Here is a 17,458-nt window from a genome sequence, read left to right on the forward strand (position 1 = left end):
AGACATCACAATCCTTAAATAGTAGATGGAAATGTAAAAACAAAACAAAACAAAACAAAAAATTTTTTTCTCTACTTCTCAATATACTGTTCTTTTATGATTCCAGCAGTGTTGTTCCTCAGGAACCCACAGCAGTGGGAACCAGAATATAACTCAAAAACAAAGAAAAACACAGTTCTCTCCTTGACTTTTACTTAGTGAGAGTACCCAGGGTAGCAGGGGGTAGCTGAGCAAAAACAAGGGTTCATCTGGAGCAAGCATCCTGCATGGCACTCCCTGCTCCTCCCTGCTACTCACGGTGGTGCTGGCTGCACCCCTGCCCATCCTGGAGGTGCCTGAGGGTTTGCTCAACTTTGTTCAGGAGCTGCTGACTCGAGCTGCAGCACCATCACTGCTGGTCAAACCCTTTTGCTGCAGAACACTCTCCACATCTGGATATGGGCATGCAGGGGGAGAAAATGGATGGGGATGTTTGCTCAGCAGCTCTGAGAGAAGCAGAGTAACTTGCTGGTTTGATATAAGCACCTTTTTCCCACCCCCTTGAAAGAAAACGAAATTATGAAAGTATTATTTGGGGTGGTTTCTTTTATCTTTCAAACCTACAGGTCCAAACTTTATTTCAACCCTTTTTTTTTTCTTCGTTTTCCTTTTTATTTGCATCCGTGTTCTTATCGTAAATACAATTTAGAAGCACACAGAAGGTACATGGATGTGTGTATGGGGTGAGGTTGATTCTGTCTGAACATGACTTAGTCTTAGAGGAATTGGAAAGCCACAGAATTGGAGAGAAGAGGCAACGAGGAGGCATCAGGCATGTTCAGAACAAGTGTTACCAAAATGCGCTGCTTGGAAATGTCACTGTAGAAAGACTGCAGCTGCAGTATTCCCAAATCAGATTGGGAGAGCTCGTCACAAGGCTTCCAGCCTGGGCTGGCAGGTTGGGTAGGTAGCGATCTGTCCTGTAAAGTCGAAGGTTTTTGTCACTCGCTCCTTTGATATCTTCTAACACCAGAAGAGGGAGTTACTACCTGGGGAAATTGAAAGCTGAGCTCCATGACCTCCTGTAAGAACAGCTCTGCCTTGTGTTGGAAAATGCTGCTGCATGGAAGTATATTCACGAGATTTTATTATTATTATTATTATTATTATTATTATTATTATTATTATTATTATTATTATTATTAATAATAATTTATTTATTTATTTATTTTTAAGGCAAGCCATAATCTGCTATCTCAATGACATGTTGAGGGTTGAGGGAATAATGGAAAAAAACCTTTATGAACTCTTGGGGCACGGGTAGGTCCCTGCTGCTGGGAAAGTTCCAGAAGGAGCAGGACCTAAATTTTGTGTTCAGTTTAAGCAAGCTGGTACCAACAGCACTACATTCCCTCTTAGTCAGAAGCATTCCTGAAACTTAGCATCCACAAAGGAAGGACTTCAGCAAAATTGTGTGTCTAGGCCTGGTAAGGCAGAAAGACTTCAGATCTGTGGGCAGCTGGTGGCTGGGAGCAGAACACAGGTCAACCCCATTTCGCTGATAGCGCAGCCTTGGCAAATGCTGGTTAGATTTCTGTTTGACATCTCTTATTGCAATTAAGATGTGTTTGCTAAGATATGCTAGTTTGTATACAAACCTAAGCAAAGCATGTCATGGTAGGCAACCTGCAGATGTTTTCCCCAGGCACATAGCTTGAATAGACTCTTTTTTTTTTTTTTTTTTTAAGTGACAAAATTTCATTTCCTGAACAGAAAGGTGCTCCATCAAGCTAGTTTAATTAATTCCACCTTTGACTGAGAAAAGTAGAGCCCTACACTCCTCCCAGCTTTTCCCAGAGAGGATTAAATCAGCATGCACATGCTATGAGCATCGCTCACCAGCAGGTTGCTTTCCCTGGTTGCATCTGTTGGCCGTGAGCGCTGGAGGCTGAATGTCTGGAGGCTGAATGTCCTGGCCTCTCAGAGGGCCAGCCTCCACCAGGCTGAGCCTCCAGGTGCTGTTTGGTTTAATGATGAGTAGAAGAGTGAGGTAAGGTGGGTGTGTGTATTGGAGCTGTGGGGAGCAAGGGGATGTATGAATAGTCTGTTGCAGAGAGGATGAAGTAATTTGTTCATACAGCAGTGGTGGGCAGGATGGCAATTAATGGCCTGATGTTAATAGCCTTCAGCCTCTAGGCACCGTGACGGCTCATTCAGAGGCTGTGACCTTACACCAGTAGAAGCCCTCAGGAAACTTACAGGAATAACATAGGTGTATGTGTTCCAGCAACAAGGGGATAGGCTATGTGATTTGTTTATTTCTTAATGCCTGCTCAAGACTTTTCCTTTTCCAACATGCCATTACAAATCAAGCGTAGTGTGCAATTGCTTGTTAATGTTTTATTTTTGTGGGTCTCAGACCACTCCGTCTGTCAGTTTACTCTCAGCAAGTGAACAGGAGGAAAAAGAAAGGTCATCGCTTTATGGTGCTTCATATAAAGCTGATTCACAAAACATCTGTTGTGGTTAAACTGTGTAGTTAACATGCATGGCAGTTAGAGCATATGTTGATGATTTTGTACATTAAGAGTTCAGATGCATTTCTACTGAAATTTAATGGGATCAAAATAAAATATCGAGGAAGAAAAAGTATAGTCAATATAAATGCTCTGTATGTATTGCATGATTCTTTGATTTTGTTATTCCTGTGACTTTTAAATAGTGAAATACAGAGAGAGCATGATGCAAGTTAGAAAAGAAGATTAAAAAATGAAGTAAACAGTAAATGATGCTTGAAAGACAATAAATGTGCTTGGCCTTCTATAACCAATGCAGGATGCAGGTAGTGAAAAGAGAAATCACACTGAGAAAAATCACCTACTGTCTTTGGTGGCAAGGAGAAAGTGAAAAAATAATACAAGTGATTATCTCTGGCACAAACCTCCAACAAACACCACAGACAGCTCACAATTATAGTAGGAATGATGGGAGAAAGTGGCAGATGCCTGATCTTAAATGCAGTACACTTTTTTTTTTTTTTTTTTGCCAGTTTTTGTCAATTAAAGGGAAGAGGGCATGCCCCAACACTAGTGCAGACAGGCAGCAGCTGTAATAGCCTGGGCAAGAATCTCTGCCTGTTTCTATCCACCAGCCCTCCCCCCCAAGGCAAGGTGTCAAGGGAGATCACGGAATTGTAGGGGTTGGAAGGGACCTCAAGAGATCATCGGGTCCAACCCCCCTGCCAAAGCAGGTTCCTCAGAGCAGGCTGCCAGGTAGGCATCCAGATGGGCCTTGAATATCTCCAGAGAAGGAGACTCCACAACCTCCCTGGGCAGCCTGTCCCAGTGCTCTGTCACCCTCACCGTGAAGAAGTTCTTTCGCATGTTGGTGCGGAACTGCCTTTAACCCCTTTTGTGGCCATTGCCCCTTGTCCTGTCCCCACAAACCACTGAAAAGAGGTTGGCTAAATGCCTCTGTCTCCCATATTTAAGGTATTTATAAACATTTATAAGATCCCCAAAACATTAATTAAGATCCCCATCTTCAAAGATCTGCCATCTTTTGTCACTTTAACAAAAGTCAAGTCAGTCAACACAACAAGGATGCAGATTTGCATGAAGTCTGGAGAGTTACACAACTGAGAGTCTTGGAACAAATGAGGAAGGGGCAGGAGGGCATTGCGATGGCAGTAAGACGACTGCAGTTCTGCAGGCTGGAAAACTGCTCATGCCTGCACCCAGGGCTGGCCACATGGCCATGCCAGTAGTCACCTGGTAAAACCTTTGGAGTGATCTTTTGCAGTATCAGCAAAGTGATGCTTGCGTCACTTACATGGCCTACATACTACATCTGAAATTTACAGATGTTTTACAGTTAATTACATTGCTCCATCCTAAAAGAGGAAAAAACATGCTGACAAAACTTCATGGCATTAGATCTACATAAGCTGTTTGTGGCATGAGCATAAAGTTTGGGATTTGCTGGCAGTGCTGACACACGGGTGGCTTGCTGTAACCTCCCTGCTACAATAGAAGGAGCAAAACCTGTACAATGGGAAGCAGCAGTAAGAGCTGCCAAAAAAAGGAACATTTCTCAGGTTTTGAAACAAACTCAATTACCATATTTATCTCTCCCTTCCCCACACCCCCTCATATACTGATCATAAACTGGTGGAAGGAGACCAAACCCTAAATATACCCATGATTTCTGTGAGAAAGAGGTGTTGTTTTATAACTTAGAGATGGACTGTGGCCCAATTAATATTTATTTACAATGTACCTTTCCATCTGACATGTAACTAATATGAAAAAAAAAATAAATAAATGATGGTTCTACCCATCTCCCATCTTCTATGTGTTGTGCACACATTTAGGCCTTATTCTGAGTAGCACATCGCTGCCTTGAAGTGTGCATCCAGATCCATTCATTAATTTGCAAATCTGCTGCATGCATTAGACATACTTCCAGGCTGTAGGAATACCCCTAAAAGTGATTAAAAAAGGAGCTACTGACCTGCTCGAGCCAATGCCAGGGTAGACAGCAGTTGATGGCAACAAATGCTCTTACATACAAGTTTGTTCTGTGGAGCAAAACGTGTGTGGAAGCAGACTTGCCAGACCAGATGTGAGCACACTGCTGAGCACAGTGAAAGCATTTAGTAATACACCCTGGCTACAAACATAATCCTCATCTTTCACAAGCAATAGTCAGAGATGACTGAATAGTTTGCTTATTTCAAAGCAGATTTCTTACTTGTTCTGCCACAGTGCAAAATTAATAGCTTATGCCATTATTACCAGAGGCAAACAATACAAGAAAAATTTTGATTTGTATTTTGATGAGACTCTTTGCAGTGTAGGTTTGCATTGCCAGCAAACCTTTGCTTCAGGTTGCTATTATAAACATTGTAATTTTTTCTACTTTTCTCAGGATTATATAGCTCTAAACGGTTCTTGTTGCATAAGTACACAGTTTATTTCTTTTCTTTTTTCATGCTAAAGGACCAGCTGGGCATAGAATCTGCCTTTGACTTACCCATGGTGCAGTTCTTGTACCAGAAACACGGGATTGGAAGGAAAAAGGTGCACAATGCAAACAGACCCCTATGCACCATGAGTATTTTTGTAGTTTTATCTCTAGATAATATTCATTTTGTGGTATTACTTAAAAACACACACACACACAAAACAAACAAAAAAACAACTGGCAACACTAGTCTGGAAAATGATCAGCTGTGGATTTTAGGGTATTTTTCCTTCAGAAAACAGGTAGAAACTTTCTTCAAAACACTCATAACGATACCTGTAAAGTATCTGAGTTATTCATGCATGATCTAGTTTGTTTTTGAAATATTATATTGCACTTACACCAAAAAATCAAAAATAGTGAAGGTTTTCAATTTGAGCTTTTCCATTATCATTACTGCTCTTTGTAAATTAAGTGGTTGCAGTTGAAGGCTTGTTCTCTCTCTCCATAGAATGCCATTGTCACTAGCTAGCTCTAAAATGTAGGAGACTGCAATAAGGGATCTAAGCTCTTAACATTTCTGGACTTAAATTTCTGCTCTGTTAATAAAGGGTTTTTGTCTTTTCATTAAGAGATGGAAACTACTTTTTATTTGTATTTAAGCTCAATTATCCTGCATTACTTAAGAGCAAGGTTCTTCTGTAATACCTAATTGATTTATATAACAATTTACAAAGATATTACTCCTTGCTGCAACATAGATTATACACAATCATCTGCCATTAAGCAATGACAGTAAGGCAGCTTGAAGAACTAAAAGAATAACAATGAAAACTATAGTATATATATATTTTTTTTGTTTGTTTTTGTTTTTGTTTTTTTTTTTTTTTTTTTTCTGTGGGAACCAAACTTTTATTTTTTTATCAAACATTGCTATATATGCAAAGTAAAAACAAGACAGTGGTCAAATAAATATCCTTTAATAAAGAAAAAAGGAATCATTTTTAAGCACCAAAACTGTGAGTATGACGTTACATCGCAAGTACAAGAAGGTGAGTTCAGTACTTTGTGTACAGGTTTAAACTTCTGAGTCAAGAAAATAAAAAACCATGATACACAGCAATAAACTTGCATTGCAGAAAAGCCGCAGTAAAGAAAAAAGAGCAAAAGGCAGACAGTTAATTTTTTTTTTTTTTTTTTTTAGGTATTGCTGGAAATTTTTGCTTAGTTTTTTTACCTTTTTTCTTAAAGATACTTGTTGCTTAATACTTTATACCATTAAGCATTTTTAGGTATAGCAAATTTGCAGTTGTTTACAATAAAATATGCATTTAATATGTCCTTTTGAATATAATGGTGTTAAAGAGCTTCCTTAAAGCCAAGCACAGTGTGCTAGTGTTTGATTCTACCAATAATATTGCACAAAGCTAGTGAATGGCAAACTGGTTCGATTATTTCTTATTCAACAGGCTTAAAAAAAGAAGCTAGTGTCATTAACCTTTACTGATGTCATTCATGCAAGACAATCTGCAGCCATCTATATTTCTTTCATCTTATAATGATGTATTCATAAATATGTAAGACAAAATCCAAAACATATAGCAACTATAGTAATGTGCTGGGACACACGAAGTGTCCCTTATCCCCAATATCTATTCTGTAATTCAGAAATAAAAAAATGCTCCTGAAAGAATCTGAAAGTCAAGCCAGTCTAAGGCAAACTAGTTACTGAACAGGTGACAGTATCTAGAATAAAATCTCTGCAGAGTTTGGACTATACCCACTGAAATAACAATCACCCTTCATACTTTTCCTAAATGGACACACCATTGGTTAACAGCCTTAGGTATCAGATTTAAATAACACTCCACAGTAACATTAAACTCAGCAGAGTAAAATTCATTGCTTGGTCATTTTCCATGTTAGAGGTACATCAGAGTATTCACATTTGAGAATGGAAAGACCTTTTCTGTCAAATTCTGAAGCTCTGTGCCACAGAATATAGCAGACCTGAATAAAAATACATAAGTGTCAGGTTGCAGACTCACGACAGTCAGAGCTGGGAGTTTTGGATTAATAGTTAAACTGAACAGGAAGTGCAAAGAAATGTATATACAACAACCCATCCCCAAAATACACTGGCATGCCCACCCACCCTCAACCCTGCTAAAAATCCTAATTTTACGTACATGTATTAGGCAGCAATTAAATATAAATTTGTTTTGTAGGAAAAATTTAAATTACAGTATATTTATAGGTTAAAAACAGCCATTGCTGTACTTTTGACAGCATTGATAGCAGTATGTCAATGTGCTTACACCAAAGAGCAATTTGCAGTCTAGCTTAGAATGACCTACTGTCTGTCAGCTCCCGCAGCACTGAAATTATGCAACACGCTCTCCCAGTAAGGTGCTTCTGTTTGCTCCTTTTCTTTGCATTAAGCTTCACTTGTTCTTAACATTAATTCTGTAGTGCTAAACATAACAATGTATTGTCCATGCTTATGGAATCATTACATATATGGATAACTTAATTACATAAGCATTACAATGAAAATCTGATAGACATGTGAACAAAGTTGATTTACAAATTACACTCTTGAAATTCAGCGCAACAAATGAATACGGGGAACATTAACCAATATAAGCTTGTTTCCTCTTCTCAATAAGTTGCATCTTCAATAATGCACCTGTCATTAATTTAATATTAGACATTACAGAATATAGTGCTTATGCTCAAAATGATTCTTTTCAAATAATGTGGTGAAGTATGTTGAGTCCTACCCCTGATGCAGCCACAAAAGAACACAATATGTAATTATGCTAATTTGTTTTAAAAGTGTCTGGTGTAGGATGCAGACTATCAGATTTAAAAAATGAAAAATTAGGAGATGCTTAAGGAAGGTAAAAAAACATTCATCTACCTTAGACAGGTTATTTAACTAAGACATGAGAAGAGTAAGAATGTGCACAAACTAAGAATATTGGTCATTTTTTTAAGGATCTGGAAATTCTGTGAATGCAAGGATGAAATTCATGTTGATGCAAACTCTATATCTGAGGAAAAACTTCCTGTTTACCTTACATTTTGGTTATGTAAACAGAAATTCAGTATTTCCTGTTCCCACTCATTCAAGATTTTTCAGTCCTCATTTACACAATAAACATTATGCACTCCAACTCTTTATCTCACTGGATCAGTTATACGATACTACAACAGCTTTAACTTGAAGCAAGAAAGCAAGTTTCTAAAGATCAAAAAAGGCTGAAAACTAACACACTGCTTTAAGATAAATGACTAAGAACAGACGAAGGCAGCCACCACAATGACGTTCTCTTTCTGTGCATATGTTTAACTGTTGGTTTATTTTCCTGTCATGATGCTTGCTACGATTTCTCAAGGTCCAACATATTCATCAGAAATTTTCTTAGCTATGGAGGAACCAAATTTCATGTAGGATTGTCCTAATATCTCCAAGTTTCTTGTGGAAATACTTCCCCCATTTGCTGCTCCAGCCATCCCACTGCAGAACTTCACATTGCAGAGAAAAATGGGAAGTTTTATGCATTAACTGTACTCTACATATGCACAATTTTCATATCACAATGGAGACTTATGTGAAACTGTGACATCTAGGGACTCATGGAAGCTTAAAATCAAGCATTTGGGGTTTTAGCAGTATGTGGGGGGAAAAAACATTTACTTTCCACAGGGAAGATGGCAGTTCTGAACTGATACAAACTGCTCTGCTCACCATAACAACTTCTATTTGTGTGCACATAAAACACTTGCTACTATGAGAAATCCGTTTCTATAAACTAAGCTATTACAGGAATCTACGATTTCAACGAAATATAGAACAGATTAAGGACAGTAATTTTGTATTTTTTTCTCATCATGCACACATTTTCAAGGCAAAGTTGACAGATCACATGGCAAATAAATCTGAAGATCGTAGTACAGTAAAGCATTGAGCTATTTAGATATATCACAACACAATGGTAAACTGTAGACACAAACACTGTGCAAAGGGACCATTGCACCTGTATCATAAAATTACACTATTTTCTCTTGACTTGGAATTTTGCTGGTGTCCCATATCCATACTGTAAGGAATAAAAATGCAGGCTGGAAAACAGGAGAAAATTGACATAAAAGTTGCTCAATCACCACTAATTAACATAGCACAAAGATTCAGATGAACTATGTAATTTGAAGTACCATTCTACATCATAGTTCTGCTTTGTGCTATGGCCAAAAAAATATTTGATTAACTCAGTTTTAAGTGCAGTATGACTGGAAGTGTAGACAAACGTAGAGCAAAAACACGTCACAGGTTACAGTACAGGCAATGTCAGATGATAATGATGAATTCTGAAATCACTAATACTGCTGCATGAGCATGGTATTAGATGGTGTGCTTATAAGATGTCTAACTCTTTAGTTCAGAGAAGCAGTTTACGAAAAATATACCTTGTGGTTTTAGGTCCTTAGAAAGCCAGTATCAAGCATTTTATAGAGCTGATCTTCTCAGGAGAGAAGCATACAGACCTGGCAACGAATACATACAGCAAAATCAATACATCTCTGGAATAATGCTGCTCATAGGTGCTTTGAAAATGAATGTTTGCTAACTATAAATAAGGCAACAAGGTTAAGAAAATGCCTGTCAATAGCAAGGGTAAAGTGGCATCCATTTGAGATGTTTGATAGAGCTTTAATTTCAGGACAGCCACAGCATAACAGCTGATGCGTCCAACATCTGAGGTTCCTGTAGGTTATATAGTCTGTTGCTAAGGTAAGTACTCCTGCTCCTGTTTAAAAAAGTAAATGGCAAGACATGAAATCTCCTGTTATAAACATTGACACAGTATATGTTCTGTTATGTGACAGCAGCAATGCATAATTCCACTTTAAAAAAATCATTCACATAGTAGTTTGTCCTTCACAAAAGGAAAAGTGAATGGAACACACTACACAAAGGACAGGGATTGTGTACTTCTCAAACACAGTGTATGTCATGCTAGTAAAAATACAATGCTAGTAAAAACTTAAGCTTCCTTAAAAATTTTAATGGGCTTTTTTATTTTAATATAACATGGAGTTTCTAGATGGTCCAATACTATCTCTCTCTGTACTGGCATACCTCTTACTATTGTGATATTTATTGTAAGTGTAGCTGCCTGCAGCCATTAGCCATGAAGTTTATGATTACTACTAAGAACTCACTGCAGAGGAAATTATAACTCTCCTTTGAAAAAAACAACAGTCATGATCAAAAGGAAGCTGTTTTTTCAGAAAACAGGCTTTTGGGTATGAAATACAAATATTTTTTGCAGCCACTAAAGAGAATAATAAAAAACAGCAAGAGAAGCAACTGAAGTATTAGTATATTTAAGTGCTTTGATCTTTTTTTTTTTTTTAAAGAAGGCTGCTTACAGTATTCAAACAAAGCCATTTTAAACCAAAAAGAAAAATAATTTTAAGTATGAAATTACAAAATATTGCTTCTTATAGTAAATGATAAAGTATAACTAACTTGGTTTCCCATAGCTAAATATTATTTTAAGAAAGCATGAAAATGTCTACTTTAAAAAGGTTTAATACTACAAATGACCTTCTAAAAAGGTGCTGCAGTATGTCTTGCTGAATTGTACCATACTGGAAACAAATACATTCTTGAATATGTACTGAATTCAATTCTTACTTCTCATTATGTTGTAGCCACGTGTTATTTTTCATCCTGACACACAGTTCTTCAAACTAAGAAGAAAAAAATCTTGGTTGCACAACACTGAATTTCAGCTACAGTAGCGCAACTAGAAATTCTGTTCTTTCTGTAACATCACACTGCTACATAGCAAGCTTCTCTGCAAGGAGCTATTTAATTGGTTTTCAAGCAGATGATATATTCAGTGCAGTGAAGGGTGGATTTTATAGCTGTTGTTTCAGCCAAATCCCAAAGTTAGTTAAATGCAAGTATTCTCTCAACTCAAAATACTCCCTTCACTTAACTGGCCACACATTAGTAACACAAATATGAAAAGTGCTTATGAATTGGGCATTCTTGGTTATATGAAATGCATGTCTAAACAACTTAGCTTTCTACTCAAACCAGAATTTTGGAACAAATAAAGAAAAAAGTGATCTGAAAAGTAACATTTCAGGTCATTTTTTCCAGGTGCTAATCTTTTGCCAAAGAAATGCTATTTCTTTGCCAAAAAAACCTCCTGGGGAATTGATGGTCAAAACTGCTGGCTCTCAATATTCAGAAATGAAGAGGAAAAGTAATCTTCAACTGGGGTTTCTTTTCTCACTCCAGTGGCTGTAAGTCACCTGTTTGGAGGAAAAAAAAAAAAAAAGGAACATCTGAAAAGCTAAACAGCTTCACAAATCCTCTCTGATCAATGTATTAGGCAATTCCAACATGCAGTACTAAGGTATGTCTTTAAAAGCCTCAGTTCTCTTTGCTCCTAGGCCTAATGACACTTTAGCACAACATATGACTGGGTCTTTTTTTTCTTTTGGTATTGTTGGCAGCGAACACACATCTGAGCTTGGAGAGGCCCTGAATTAGAGCAGAAGGGAGAACAAAAGCCACTTCTTCACCCAGTTACTTTGTCCACTGCTCCCAGGAATGTGGGCTTTGAATTACTCAGAGTCCTCCAAATGTACTACTGTGATCTTCAAGAGCTATAAAAGCTTGGGAGACTTTTGATAACCAAGATTCTGTGCTATTGTATGGAAGCTACTACATCTTTATAATGGTTGTTCAGCTGTACTTCAGATACATGAATGCCTCAACACTATTGTACGTGGCTTAGAGTGTCCATAAGGAAGGAAGTGCTCTTAAAGAAAAGGTAGTAACATAGCTACACAGAAGTTAACTCGTACAGCAGCTAATAAAAGAGATGACTAGATCTCCTGTAAGAACTAATTACTATTATTTTATCTTCAAACCTCAATAATTAAGGAAATGACTTCAGTACTTTGTTAATACTCTTTCCTCTACTGCATGTGAATTAAGACACTTTTTGGCATTTGATAAACATAAATCATATCAAATTTAGCTTTTATTCTTAAGGCAAATAATTGCATTACATTTAGCCTACAACGATGTGTACATATTAAATGAAGTTTGTAACAAAGGTGCCGATGTACTTTTATATAACTTCTTTGATCCTAAAATTTCTATGCAGCTATTTTTGGATATGCAGAGCTTAACCTAGAAATCAGTAGATCAACCTTTTCTTTTTTAAATAAAGCATGGGATTAAACTGGGAACAGCACTAACTGATAATAGTAAGAAACATTATTCTACAACAGATTTCTGTTAGATTTTATTCCTTTGTAATAAATTCTGGGTGACCACTCATCTATGTGAAAAGTTTTCATTCAGCTGAATTTCACAAGGGCTTTGTTTCAACTTGCTGGCCTATCAGATTATTTCACATAATTCCATAGCATGAATTTAAAGTCTCATCTCATGAAAACAGGGTATTTTTCATAATGAAATAAGACACTGGTAAGAGAGCAGATCCCAGATGCATGGAAAACTCCAAGGAGCAAGCACAAAGAACAGTGACACTGCACCCTGCTTTAGGTCCAACTATTTACTGGGACTTCAGCGTGTGGCAGGAGTACATCCTTAAAAAGGGAAAAGATCTTAGCTGTAAACTGGCAAGATAATTCATATTCAGGTCAGTACTCCTTTAAAAAGGAGACAAGCACTGGGCCCTACAGATACTGCATGGCTGTGATTTTCAACCTACACTTTGAACTGCTTTTAAAGGGCTGTGAAAGACAGCAGAGAAAAGTGTGTATTTATATTGTACAGCAATGTGCGCATAAAACTCCTAAGAGGACACAGTTCCAATGGAAGATTGTTATGGGGTCTACCAGTAAGATTTAAAAAAAGTAAATTTGCTTACGAGTTCTATACTGTTAAAGAGTATTCTTGCTAGGTTATCTAGGAAATGAAGAGGGAATAATTACATTGAGAAACCAAGTCAATTCCAAGGCAAGTTTCTTATAGCTATGACTTCATTTCTAAAGGGCTGTGAGAACGGGAATTTTCAATATGCAAACTAATAGAGAACTTTGAGTTTCAGCACAAGTTTAGTACATCTATCTGCACTCCTTAACTCCAAAAATACATGGTCTGTTCTGAAAGTAGTAGGACTGGCTTTTTCCTGGGCGAACAGGCGGATGAGAGGCGGTCTGTGCACGCAGGATCAGTGGAGGGGGATATTGGGAACACTGGGAAAAATCGGCAGTCAGCTGTTGGCCGTTGAAGAGAGCAGGTCGCTTGTACTGTGAACACCTGTCCGAATGCCTCCTCACGGAGAATCATGGAGCGTTTACTGGAGCAGCGATACGCGACCAAATCTTGTGTAAAGCTTGGTAAAACGGGCAAAGAGACTCATGACACGATTAAGGAGGCCTACGGTGATGCTGCCGTGGGTAGATCGGGTGTTTTTGAGTGGCACAAGCTGTTCCAAGAAGGTAGGGAAAGAATGGAAGACGACGACCGCTCCAGACGCCCTTCGACCAGCAAGACCAACGAAAATGTGTCACAAGTGAAAAATTTACTGAACCGTGATCGCAGGATGAGTATCAGAATGATTGCTGATGACTTGAGCATTCCTCAAACCCAAGTTTTTGAGATGGTGAAAGAAAACTTAGCCATGAGGAAAGTGTGCACGAAGTTTGTGCCGCAAGTGTTGTCAGAGGAGCAAAAGGCCAACCGGAAAGTGATCTGCCAGGAGCTTCTTCATCATGTGAATGAGAAGCCTGACTTTTTGGACAATGTAATGACCAGTGATGAGACGTGGGTGTTTGAATACGACCCAGAGAGTAAGCGGCAGAGCACAGAATGGCACACCCCTGCTTCCTCACGCCCCAAGAAAGCATGAATGAGCAAATCCAAGCAAAAGTCCATGCTCATTTGCTTTTTTGATCGACATGGAGTCATCCCCAAAGAGTTTGTACCAGCCGGACAAACAGTTAATGCAGTTTTTTACGTGGAAGTCCTCACAAGACTGCAAAAACGCATTGCTCGTGTCCGCCCAGCCATCGTCAACAATTGGCGGCTGCACCATGACACGGCGCCGAGCCACACAGCGTTACGCGTAGTGGAGTATCTTGCCCAGCACAAGGTGGCAACACTGCCTCAGCCCCCCTACAGCCCCGGCTTGGCCCTGCCAGACTTTTTTCTAATCCCGAGAACAAAATCAATGCTCAAGGGGAAGCGCCACGCATTGGTAGAGGTGCTTCAAGAGGCCATGACGAGGGAGCTAAACAACATTCTGGTTCAGGTGTTCCTGGAAGCATATGAAAACTGGAAAACTCGTTGGCAGCAGTGTGTAGATGCAGAAGGGTGCTACTTTGAAAAATTCTAATAGTTTGTTCTATTCTCATGAATAATTTTATTTTTTTTTTAAATGAGTCCTACTACTTTCAGAACAGACCATGTACTAGTATGTTTCGTATAGTAGGAACACACCATGGTTAAACAGTAGGTATTGGCCACACTACTGATTTGCTATTTCATGAGAAAATAAAAGCAACATTCATTTTACTTTTTATAAATCTTAAATAGAATTATTTGAAAATGGCGTACCAATGAACAATTTGAGACAGTATTACACAATTGGAACAATATTCAGCAGATGATGAGTTACATCACCATCACTTCTTAAATAGCTGTACCAATAGCCACACTACAGCTACAGTAAAAAATAACCAGTATAGAACTGCCTGACTGAAAGCATCCAAAAAGGTTATCTTCTTCCTACTCCTTGCTGTGTTGCAAGGATTGTAAATATTTATCTGCCATACTCCTCAATTTCTGAACAGATTTTTAAATTCTTTAGAGATTGTCACACCTCTCTTTTCTCCAGATTTTAAATACTCACAAATAAGTTTAGTGGGACCTTTCATTCAGACTTAAGCTTATCTGCACACCAGTAGCAGAAAAGAATCACCAGAGAAGGACAGTGCTGTTGTAATCAAGAATTAAGGCTGATACAACCTTAAATTTGAAACCTCCTTTCTTGCCAATCTCTATTTTGTTCTGAAATCACTAACTTCATCTGCAGAAGTCTAATATCTATACTTTCAGGCACTGTAGTTTCATATAAAGAAAGTTCACGGGATTTGTATGAGTAGCTGAAGTATAAATTGTACATTTACTGTTTATAGTTTAGAAATTCAATTAAGTCAGAGTGTTCACAAATTGAAACCAAGCTATCAAAGAGTCAGTCACACAGGATAACCAATGAGATTTCAGTGTGTCCAGCAGTCAAATCTAATCATCCTTGATTTGGAGCTATTCAGTCTGAACACTACATTTTCACAAGGCCAAAGGTAATTAGAAATAATTATAGGGTATGTCCAAAAGTGACTGTGCTGCTTTGTTACTTAAAAGGATTTTTAAGCTGTTTTATAAGCTGCAAACAGTCCCTCCAAATTTACTAAATAAAATAGAGCTTTTATTTATTTATTATAGGAGCAGTCCTTTTACTATTCAGCAAAAGTATTCAAACAAGAACAGGACTAAGATGTTGCCTTATAAAACTTTTTCTTAATAGAAACCTTAATTCTTTTGAAAAGTCAGTGATACTAAATTCATATGTGCATGTTTTGTCATGTTGTACATCAGACAGTTTAGTCACATTCATCCTATGTCCCCTAGATTGCATAACCTGAGGCTTAGCAGCTATTGTTATAAAAAAATGTTGAATAGATTTTTTTTAAACGTAAGTTAATTACAGGTTAATTTTCCCAGTCTGTGCAAGGCAAACTCTCCTCTTCATCCTCTGATTCAGGTGATGCTTCCTTAATTCGTCGCAATGCTTCATGGATGCTCCTTGTCAGAGGGTCAGTATCAGGCAGAATTGTAAAGGATTCTCTCAGAACATCTTTCTGCACTTTCTTCAGTTTCACTCCTTTCCTGATCTGTGCCAAGATGTTATTGCTATCATCTTCATCAGGAAAAGGAGGGAGACTTCTCTGCTCAACTTTTCTTAAGTGAAAGCTCCCACGCTTCAAGGAAGCCAGCACTTCATCCATCGGGGAACTCACTGCAGTAAATCAAAAGACTTTCAGTATGATTTTTACTAAATTTATTCAGTATCCGATTATGTTTCCTATATAACAAAATGTAGCCACATGCAATTCATGTACTAGTCCTATACCATAAAAATACAGGAGACTCTAGTATTATCAATTTTACCATTCTGTAGCTCTGTTTTTGTGTTAGCCTCCAAATCTTCTTTATTACCAGGACAAAATTGGATTATACAGGCAATTATAATCTCTGAAACCATGTAACCTCCTAACAGGACAGCGGTAGAACTTTTTGGACAAGACGGCTTTCCTGTTTGCAGTCCAGAAAATCATAATAGCTGCAGTAAGCCAAATCAAAGTGTGTATTACTTTCCATTTCTTGACTTTGAAACTCAGGTAACAAACATGTATCTTAAGTACTAGATTGTACAGTCACAGGAATGCAAGCAGAGCGGAGAATCTATATCCCCAGCGCTTGCATTTTGTGGATGATATACCTACATAGTAGGTAATATGAATACTACTACATGCCAGTGAGGGAAGCAGTACAGCCAGCTGCAACAGGAACATCTTCCTGCTCTTTTGGATTCAGATATGTCACCTATATAGGCACCGTTACCGAGTGCCTATATAAATTCCTTTCCTTTATAGTTAATGAAGACAGAGAAATAAGAGTTTATTCTTTATTAGAAATCCTTCCTTTATCACCAATTTGAAACTCATTCTCTGCAGAAATAAAGTCAGGCTCTATACAAGAACGAGAGGCAGATTTCTATGTCTCAAAATGTGATACAATAAAGTAAAACAATCCAAACTAGTCAGCATACACTAGCACATAAGAGTGCAGCACACAGATGAATACAGAGCTCTAGTTCTTTTCTTCATATTGTAGAATACACTTAAAATCCACTTTGTATTTATGAGTGGACCTTGTCCAGGTGACTAACGGCTCAGACAGTCAGAATAGACATGAGGAAAAGATATGAAGATATAAGGTTTGTAGTTTAAAGGAGAAAGGAAGGATTATAGAACACTCATCTCTTGTAGAGTGACATTTCTGAAGCTCTTTAGAGAGTTGAAACATCTCATGGAATACAGAGCAACAGGTAGTGTACAGCTATGAACATTAATGATACTCTTAAGGGGGAGGATATAATTTAATTTTCTATTTGGTGTTTTATGAGGTATATCAAATTGCACATATATGTTTTATGTAAAATTGAAAGCTAGAATTGGTATCAGAAAAATAAAAAAAATAGGACTACAGAAAAATAAAAACAGAGTACAACAGCAGCAAAATTGATAACGAACTGAAGATACCGTACCTGTGACCTGCAAGTCTCATAAGAACTTAAGAATTCTATAACTATTCAGTTGTTTCAAGGCATTTTAGCCATTTAAGGAGCATTAAGGAAGAAACACTTTTGCTTCTGCCTGATAGATG

At 37.8% G+C, this 17,458-nt stretch overlaps 1 protein-coding gene across 1 annotated transcript in view; it reads right to left on the reverse strand.

Moving 5' to 3' along the window:
* Positions 1-7,117: 7,117 nt before the first annotated feature.
* JMY (junction mediating and regulatory protein, p53 cofactor) overlaps positions 7,118-17,458 on the reverse strand; it is a 73,053-nt gene continuing 62,712 nt past the window's right edge. Inside the window, exons 10-11 of the mRNA XM_084304902.1 lie at positions 15,718-16,028; positions 7,118-11,280 (exon numbers count right to left, since the gene is read on the reverse strand). Of these exons, the coding sequence (XP_084161028.1) occupies positions 15,721-16,028 (308 nt within the window). The 3' untranslated portion in view covers positions 7,118-11,280; positions 15,718-15,720. The remainder of the gene's footprint in view (positions 11,281-15,717; positions 16,029-17,458) is intronic.

Source organism: Netta rufina (assembly GCF_964035555.1).
Source record: "Netta rufina genome assembly, chromosome: Z".
NCBI classification, from domain to species: Eukaryota; Metazoa; Chordata; class Aves; order Anseriformes; family Anatidae; genus Netta; species Netta rufina.